A 10,294-nucleotide genomic window follows, 5' to 3' on the forward strand; every position below is an offset into this window, starting at 1 on the left:
ATGACACTCTATCTCATGGGTAGCCACTTTCATGTTAAAATAAATAATATTTACTAGACTAATTTTTAATTTCATATGTATTTTTTAATGACCATATAAAAAAGACTTTTTTGTGTATGTTCGGTACCATATTAAGTTCATGGATTGGATGGATTGGGCCGATCATACCTGACTACCTAGAGTGAAAGCAAACCATTCAATTATAATCTTGATGATAGGTAGTCATCCATTTTATTGACACAAAAACGTTTTTACATACTCTAGCCTAGGCCTCTAGTCAAATCCCTTAGTAACAAGCTTAGATTTTTCCTTGTCTCACAATTCTATTGACTTGATATGTGGTCTCACTAGATATATTTGACCTAATGTTAAGTCAATATCCTACAAAGCCTAAATTTCTCTCTCATATTGCATAGCGTGCTATCACCAATCTTGTTCTAGAGACTCATCATTAGAATTACCTCCTTGTTCTTTATCATATTGTGCATCATAGACTAAGTGAACTAATATGCTATCCCTACTATTGTAAACTCATCAAGCCATTCAATTTGCACATTAGGAATGAGTCAATACTTGACTGTTTGAATTAGATGCCAATCAAACCATACTTCAGATGGCTCGATTTGGAGCATTGGAGTCTGCCTTGCTCCCTTTTAGGTGAGATAGCTGCTACAACGGTGCATATTTGCAATAGGTCTTTGACTTTTGCATTATAAGACATGACTCCATATGAGGATTTCTTGGGGAAGAAACCTTCTATAACCCACTTTTGCATCTTTGGGTGCGATGCCTATGTCCATGTAGACAAGAAGAAAAAGAGAGAACAAATTTCACTTGAAGTCAAAGAACCTTATCTTGATGGGTTACAACACGACTATGAAGGGATATAGGCTCTATGACCTATCAATATGAATGATTGATATGAGCAGGGATGTGATCTTTGATGAGGCTCCCATTGATGGTGCTTATTGTGAAGGTGGTTCTTCATCATTGTTTGATCTCCCCCCAACATCAGCTCCTCCCCTTCTTTGTCTTTAAGTCCTCCCACTCCATCCCCTCCTAGGCCCCTTATGATTGTCTTCCAACCTTGATGGATCCTTCTATTTCTTCTTTGTGGAGTATTTCTACTCCCCGATCCTCTTAAGTGTCTTCTAGGGGTCTTGAGCTGTGTAAGGAGGACCCCTCTTCTTTTAATGAGGGGGGTGTACCTTTATCTAATGAGGGGGAGTCCCTTTCCTTGACAAGGTGTATTACAAGTACTAGAGGACTCATGATCTCCCTTGTAGTACGATGAGCTTATCACCATTCCTTTGGTAGTACCAACCGGTCATGGAGGATGCAAGAGTTACTCACTTTTCTATGATCCTTTCACTCCCACGTAGATTAGAGGCCCAACTGGATAGTTCACTTTGTGTTAATTGTACTGTAATATTATAGATCCTTCAAGATCATGAGCCTAGTATAGTTGATGAGACTCTTACACAGGATATTTGGCGTTATGCTATGGAGAAAAAGCTTGATGCAATTGAGCATAATCAGACTTGGGAGTTACTTCAATGTCTATGGAAGCGGAAGGTGATTGGTGTGAAATGGATATTTAAGACCAAGTATCTAATCTAGCAGATGGCTCCTTGGACAAGCACAAATCTTGGCTTATTGCCACTAATTTTACATAGAGTGTCAGTTTGGATTATATAGAGACTTTTGCACCTACAGCTCATATATCTAGTATTCAGTCTATTCGCAACCCATCATCATTGGCCTATTTTTTAGATGGACATGAAGTTTTTCTTCTTAAATAGCATCCTTGAGGAGGAGATTTATGTTTTACCACCTCTTGGGTTTCTTGTGTAGGGGAAGGAGCATCATGTCTATAGATTGTGGAGGGCTCTCTATGGCTTGAAGCAAGCTCCTAGGGCTTGGTACTAGATGATTGATCAATCATTCTTACAGAGTGGCTTTCATTGATTAGATCATGACTCCAAACTTTATCATGAGATTGTTTGTGATAGGTGTGTTTTAGTCATTTATATGTGGACGATATGATTATCATAGGCATCGACTCACAAGAGGTTGATTGGACTCTGTGAGATCTTGCAACAACAGTTTGATATGACAGACCTTGGGATCCTTCACTTCTTCCTTGGTCTAGAGATGTATCAAATAGCATAGGGAATCTGAGCCTTGTCAGAGTCTAATAGATACAATGGACCTCTGAGTGTTCTACAACACTTGTGCATTTCTTTTCAAGTGAGTGTCAACAATGTTCACACCATTCAAGCCCTATGTCCAACAATTAGAAGCCAGTCATTTGCTATCTGCCCAAGGCTACTTGTTTTCCGGAGGCCATGTCACGAGGACATGAAAATTTTGGATGCTTTACTTTTGCTAGAGACATTAGATTAATTTAATAATCAAATGTGCAATATTGTGATGCATGTGTGATGCACATAGCATATATTTCATGGTAATAGGCCAAGGACATCGAGTAAACAGTGGATGCCAAAGCAAAAGTTATACAAGTTATGCTAACTCTTTTTGGGTGATTGCTGGTGTCCGTTTGACATTAGGGCATTAATTGGTCTAAGTGTTAGTGGGTCAATTAAGGCTTGGGACCACTTGGGATTGCAAATGGCCTAGCCAATTAAATTGTGGATGGGCATATCTAATTTTAGGCAAGGTAAAAAAGGATTGAACTACTTTTCAAAATTAAATAATTCTAAAAGTTAAACAGTTGAAAATTACTGAAAATGAAAAAGGAAGGTTGCCACCTGGCAAAAATTTCCATGTAATGGGAGAGAAGGCTGTTTGGAGGCTGTAGAGGTTCATTCAAGTATTGAAGTGGAGGAGAGAGGAAGATTAGATTGCTAATCAGATTTTGCTAATGTGCAGGTCATTTGTAGGTTGCAAACAACACAAGATACCTTCCCAAGAGAAGGCAATAATATTTATGGTTCTATAAGAGCTAGCAATATCATTTAATGTAGGTGACAACAGTTTGTGGCTTCTCAAGTAACAAGGGATAGCTTCTGGGGGCTGATTAGGGTAATGTAACAACCACTTTTGGGGTCTCTCCCACGAGGAACATAAAAAGTATCTCTCTTTATCATTCTCTTACCTTCATTCTATTCTATGATAATCTCATCAAATCTCAACCATTTGAAGTAGATATAACCCAAATTTGGTGGATAGTAAAGGAATTTCTATTGCAAACCCTAATTTACATAAAAAATTAGAGTTTAGCTATCACATTGGAACTTGTGTGAGCAATCAGAGGCATTGAAGATTGAAATTAGTAGTTGGTATTCTAGGAATTGCCAGGGATTTCAAATGCCAGCCCATCCTAATCGATTTGGGGCACCATTTGGCCAACCGAGAGTTGATTTTGTACAAGTCCTAGGTGAAGATCAAGGGAAAATTTGCTCAAAAGACTTGCTGATCATTTATGACATCAAGGGGCATTTGGATCAGTGGAGGGGATTAAAGAATCTTAGTTGTACACCTTCCAATTGCAATATAAGTTAAAGAAATATTGCAAGGGGTGCTAGTTTTGGGGATAGCAAGGTATCCAATGTCCAAGATTATATGGTAAAGTGTGCATTTCAATTTTGTGAATGTGTTTGTTGCTATAATTAAGTGCTAAATTGGGTCATTGCCACTCGAGAAAGGTTGGTTTCATGGTTCCATTGTTGGGACATGATTCAATCCCTTGACTTGGTGGATTCGAGGCACCTAATTGCAAGTAACACATTCCTACTCTTGCAACTGGCTTCCCTCCTTGTAACCCCTAACACTAGCACCATCCAACTCTTGGATATTAGATAACATCCACAATGGGACAAACTCTAAAACTTGCCATAATAACTTAGTAGAAAGAAAACTAGAATGGAATCTACAAAGGTAAACTCGTATATGGATGAAAGAGGATAATAACTGTAGGCAAACTTTGAAACCTGTGACACAAATCTACTTGTTAATTATCACTAATCCATGAATTTGTTTGATTCATAGGTACCAGTTTGCTCCCTTATCCATATCTTGGCATGCGTTTTGTGGATCATAACTTGTATGATTAATAATATTTTTTATTTTTTTGCAAAAGAATGTTTTTGGAAAACTTATAGCACCCTCTTTTTTTCTATTTCTTTACATTGATGGGTTTAGATTTTTGGGTATCTTGGTAATATGTTGGTAATTTGGTGTTATGCAAAAGTGTATAACATTAATTTATATTTTACCTTCAAATTTTTTCTATCTTGATAACACATACATATACACATCCCTTTATAGAAATAACTAGATTAATTGATCAAATTACAGTTCTAGCATGAGTTTTTTTGAAAGATTAGATGGATCCTCCTCGGTTCCTTATTGAATGTGTATGTTACTAGGTGCAAGAAGGGAGGTACTCAAGTCGATTCAAGAATATCATATCAATGTTGAAGCTCGTATCCAACTTGAGAAAAGAGCAGGTGATGTCTATTAGCTAAATTCTTTGAATGATGGAAATGCATTGTATTTAAGTATCTAAATGATTATGTGCTAAGCACTTTTCTATCTGTTTATCTTTTAGGATTGTGGTGATGGTTGTGCACAATAATTTCAACTTTTAGCCATGTATTGTTTATCTAGTTTTTTACCATGTTTCTATTTTTGCACATGTTGGTGATGGTATCTGTGCAGATAGTTTACAACAACAGAAAATAAATTTTGCAAGAAGCTCACAACTAACGAGAAAATCTAGGCAAGGCCTATGAAATACATTTTATTTTAATATGTTCCTTAGATATACTAGAGATCTTTTGATTTTATTATGTATTACATGTTGATATGTGAATATATTAAGAGGACTCGGCATGTAATTCTTTGGTCATAATAGTTCTTCAAATTTGAATAACTCCAACAATATTTTTTCTCTCCCTATAATAGCACATAAGTTACTTTGCTATCTTTTGGTTGATTTTCTTTGATGCAAGTTATGTGTCTTCCTCTTTTGACTAATTTTCTTCTAAAGCCATGAGATGATGATCATGCATGAAGACACTTGATTAAAGTTTGTATATTGTTTGGTACTTAACATGCATATAGAGTTTGCATATCTCTACTACATTGTTGCAATATACAAAAATTTCCCATGAACCTTTTGATTTAGTACTTAACATGCATATAGAATTTGCACAAAAACTCGACTACATTGTGTCACAATATACAAATATTGCTCATGAACTTTTGGATTTACAATTATAGGTATCTCGTAATGTGTAAATTATAATTCACCATGTAATGAAAAATTAGTGTGAATCATTCATGCAAAATTGCATACAAAATGTGCTTGGGTCATACTCATTAATGCAAGTTCAACTATTCTACCTTGTGTATATGTACTTTGGGAAACTTTTGAATTTGTTGTTATAGCATAAAATCAAATGCCTCTATACAATTTCACATTGTAGTTGGCATTGATCCAATGACATGTTTTGAATGCACCTTTCATAGAGTTAACTGGTGACAAACAAAAATAATACACTTTTGCATAGACACATCCCTTGACCCTACAAAAGCAAGATAGATTGATGAGAACTTGTAAGATTGTTCATTTAAGATAGAACAATATAGCATATATGTGACATGCTCATCTATGTGAGTGCCATACATAAAATTTGGTGGAGAGGTGGCAAAAATCACTTTAGTGGAGGAAAAACACAAGGTTCGTGTCATCCATTATGACCTAGTGTGCATGACATTCTACATACTTCAACAAGTAGCACTATTCTTGACATAGCACCTGCATGTTTTGAGAAAATTTACTCTATCCATAAATACTTGCAAAAAGTTAAAAAAAAAGAATAAGCTATAGAAGAAAATGTATATAAGCGTAGTAAACTCCTTGGAGAGACCATGATACATAAATCACTTATGTACAACTTCAAATGCATAAGGTTATCAATAACATAGTGAAACCTCTTAGAATTGGTATAAAAATGCACTTCACATAGCATATATAGATTGTCGGTGTTAAAACACTTGCTAAAACTATAGGACATGGATAATTTATAGAAGGAAAATGTATAAGAAAGTAAAAGTTTAAGGAATAATGCATTGATGGTCTATATAGAATTAAAATACATAAGACCATGACAAACATTGGATGCATTTAAACTACACATACATGACCTATACAACATACTCATAATGCACACATGAATTCTCTCCAACTATAGGTGGATTCACACACATGTAGATGATACAACCTAGTATAGGAGACATGCCCTTGATGTGGAAGGAAAGCATTGGTCAAATGTGTCATTTTGTATGATAATCACATCTAGACTAATGACATAAAAAACATACCAAGAAAATGTACAATTTCCAAACTTCTAAGTTAGTGGTGATAAGTCCACATATTCGATTGAGGAAACAAGTGCATGCCACCATGCACTAGAGCATTGCACTTGGAAGCACTCATACCACTACTTTAATTCCAAAAACAAGGGGCTCTGAAGATTTTGATTTAAAAGGAAAGAGAACATTTAGACAAAAAAGAAAACTTAAGGTGAAGTAAATTGGATCTTAACATGTACAAAAGTGGTCCACTTAACTCTTTACAAGTCCGAAAATGGGCTACTTGACTCATGTTAAGTAGACAAAAAAGTGGGCTACTTGACTCATGTTAAGTCGTAGCACTACTTTAATTCTAAAAACCAAGGGATCTTTGAAAATTTTGCTGTAAAATGAAAGATAAAATTTAGGCAAAAAATTGAACTTAGGATGAACTAAAACGGCTCTTAACATGTCTAAAAGTGGGCCACTTAACTCTTTACAAGTCCAAAAGTGGACTACTTCACTCATGTTAACTCTAAGAGTAAATTTGGAAGAAGAACCACAATGTCATTATACCTTTGTAATGGCATATGCCCTAATTGCCAATGCCCTAGCTCATGTTAAATAGGAGTAGATTTTAGAAGAACCACCATGTCATCGTACCTTTGTAATTGGATATGCCCAAACTGCCAATGCTACTAGGTCTTCACATCTGTCATGCCAATTGATATACCATTCACACAAGCTAGTCTTCTTCTTTATTTTAGTTGGTGTGCCTACACTATATTCACTCCCCATTAAGTACCACCAATATCACTAGGCTATCCAGGGTAAAGAAGCCAATTGTAGAATGGCCCCTAGTAATGACACATGTTCACAATACTAGATAAGCCCAATAATCAAACATTGTGTGTGACTCATTACACACAAATGGACGAGGGTGAGTTGGAATAAGGCAATGTGAATAGGCTAAATGCATGCAGATAGTTGTTCAAACCTTTTTCTTTTGGTTTATAGTCATATCAACTTTGGTGGTTTCATACCTCTATAAGGTTAGGAAATCTTTTATAACATGCCTTTGTGGTCGCTCAATTGAATGTAGATCATGTAACCAAGCTCTAATCAAGGATTATGAAGCAATGATGAAGCATGACTATTGCGCAACAATCAAGATTAGGAATGCTACAATTAAATAGGTTAGACCGATTGTCACTAAAGAGAATAGAATTTGTTTTGATGTGTTCAATTTTTTCATACATTGCAAGAAGGGTCTTGGCAAGGTGGAAACCTTGAGAAGCATTCTTAATGAACACCTAGAATTGAAAGGCCTACAAATTCAATTTATACAATCCTAGATTTCTAGTGATGAACAAAGTCTTTTGTTAATTGGATTGCACAAAACTCTCAAGGTAATGAAGAAACTAAAACAATTAGAAAGAATTGTTTGTGAAACATGGGAGTGTCATGGTGTTAATGAATTTTGCAAGCCATATGAGGAAACTAAATACAACAACTACATCAAGGCTTCATATTATCCATCAAACAAATCTCTATATGTCTAGATCTGGATTACAAAACAATGAAACACTACTGCAATTGCATTTTTTGAGCAACAACCACACACAGAAAGTGTAGTTATAGGAGGTCAAAGGTATAGTGGTATCCATTTGGATTAATATTTTGTTTATCTCACCCAACAAAAAGGAAGTGTGTTGAAAGTGTATTTGAGAGAAAAGTGCATACACAATGCCCAGTTTATGTCTTGAGCAATCTTGGGTTTGCTTTTTTCATTCTGGCATTGGTTCGATTATTCTTTAATTGATTATGGTTGCACATTGTTTTAAACATGTGATTGCATTGTCTATATAGCTATATTAGCACTCTTGTTTGCTCCTTGTGGCTAATGTACTGATAGCTACATGTCAAATCCTACTTGCTATTACTATTAATAGACTAATAATTATTTTCTTCTTTCTCCTACTACCATAAAATTGTTAGCTACCAACCCAATGCAAGATTCCTACCAAGTTAATACTAGCTACCACTCCACAATCACCCTCTCTCTCTCTCTCTCTCTCTCTCTCTATGCCAATAATAGCTACTTGTCTTCTAGTACCACCTAGTATGATACTAAACTATGGCCATTCCCCTATCTATATAATGTAACGCTCCAATACCAACTACCACCTTTACAGATTGGAATTATCATTTTGCTTTCAATCTCAAAATTTGGGACATTACAAATTGGAATACAATAGTGCTACTAAGTTAATAGATTTTTAGCCTACCACTTTGCTACCATGCTTAAGTTCTAGGGGATTATAGATTGGGAGCTACAAGCCTGATATTAGGCTAGGAGTTTATAGGCCAATAGCTATCAATACTTTATTAGCTACCATCCCTATATTAATGGATCATTCTACTTTTAACTCCACCATATTGGTAGATATCACTTTGATATCACTCTATGTTTAGTTTACTACCAAATTGCTGCTTTCAATTTGCTGCCACTATGCTACATAACTGTTGTTATTACTATTTTATTTCTAGCTTACTACTAGTCTAAAGATAATAGGTTGAGAGCTACTAATCTCATATCATCTACTAGTCCACTATCAACTATTACACTAGATTAGTACTTTTAACTTTGATACTAGTCTACTTTTAGTGTGCTATCCATGTTTCTATTTCTAGTTTGCTACCCAATTGGGAGCTTCCACTTTGTTTTCACCTTGATACCATTATGTTACTTCTAATGTGCTATTAGTCTTCTAATTCCAATGTGCTACCAATATGCTACTTCTAGTCTACTATAAGCTTGCTACCTAATGGACATCTACCATTTTCTTTTAGCTAGTAACATGTTTAGAGTTTTCTAGCATGTTGTAGAGGTGAGCTCATGCTCAACCGCCAAGACCCACAAACCGCTTATTGTTCAAGCGTTTCAAGCGAGCACCTACTATGGCTATCTCTCACCTAGACGACGCGCCTTCAATCCTAGGTCCAGGATATAGTGAGGTTACCTCAATGCCCGAATGAGTTGTCTCCTCCCTCAAGCATACCAGTAGTTGCACAATTCATGATGCAAGCTCAAGCATCCTCAAGCCTCCACTTCAAGCTCCATCCTCCATAGCCGTACGCAAGAGAAGAAGAAGAAGAAGAAGAAGAAGAAGAGAGGAGATGATGGAGAGCTTCACCTCCAAGATCCCTCACTCTCACCCTCACCCTCACCCTCACACACTCACTCCCTCACACTCCCTCTCTCAAGTACACACAAGCAAACAAAGAGAATGAGAAGAGTCCATTTTTGCCACACACCAAAGAATGAGCTTCTCATTCACTTTTTGAGTTTATATACAAATCCCTTATCCCTTTGGGCACCCATCCCCTTTTTTGCATGATCGGCCATTATGGCAAGGTCCTCTTTTCCCATTCCCTTCTAGCTGCCCTTTCTCTTTACCTATGCCCTTCAACCCCTTACAATTTGCACAAGAGGGAGCTTTGCGCTCTTTTACAAAAGTTTTATGGGTGCCTTGCACTTAGAAATACACTTTTTCCTTTGGCTTGGCTTTTGAGGCCGCTCTTGCGCTTTTGGTCATTTCCCTTTATGCTCCTTCCTTTGTGTCTACATTTGGAGTTTTCTTGGACTTCTTTGGACTTCTTTTTCTCCATCTCGAACAGGGGTTAACATTACCCCCCTCCTAGACAAGTGCCAATCCCATGGCACTTTCGTGTCTGTGTTGATGAGGGTTCGGTGATCTAAAGGGTGGTGGGTGAGTTGATGATGGTGGGGCCTCGTGGGGATTAGTCATTAGAGAGAAGCTGATCAAAATGTTGAGATGGTGGAGGCCGAGAGTGGTTGGAGTGAATGATGGGGCCTCCAAAGTTGGTGGTTTACAACCTTTGTTTGTACTTGAAAAGAAAAAAAGTGAGCTACCTAGGGGTAGTGTCTACCTTGCCGCGTGGTGCATTG

The 10,294-nt window shown here is 36.7% G+C and overlaps 1 protein-coding gene across 3 annotated transcripts in view; it reads left to right on the forward strand.

The window, feature by feature from the left end:
- The window catches only part of LOC148027226 (uncharacterized), a 45,424-nt gene extending 40,503 nt beyond the window's left edge, over nucleotides 1–4,921 (forward strand). Inside the window, exons 4-5 of one of the 3 annotated variants that reach the window (XM_087690597.1) lie at nucleotides 4,392–4,472; nucleotides 4,684–4,921. In XM_087690597.1, the coding sequence (XP_087546723.1) occupies nucleotides 4,392–4,472; nucleotides 4,684–4,757 (155 nt within the window). In that variant the 3' untranslated portion in view covers nucleotides 4,758–4,921. Of the gene's footprint in view, nucleotides 1–2,892; nucleotides 3,042–4,391; nucleotides 4,473–4,573; nucleotides 4,605–4,683 lie in introns of those variants that run through there. The other 2 variants (XM_087690598.1, XM_087690599.1) reach the window with 2 other exon arrangements.
- Nucleotides 4,922–10,294: the final 5,373 nt, after the last annotated feature.

This window comes from Lygodium microphyllum, chromosome 13 (genome assembly GCF_053477565.2).
Source record: "Lygodium microphyllum isolate KBCC chromosome 13, Lygodium_microphyllum_v1.1.10, whole genome shotgun sequence".
NCBI lineage: Eukaryota > Viridiplantae > Streptophyta > Polypodiopsida > Schizaeales > Lygodiaceae > Lygodium > Lygodium microphyllum.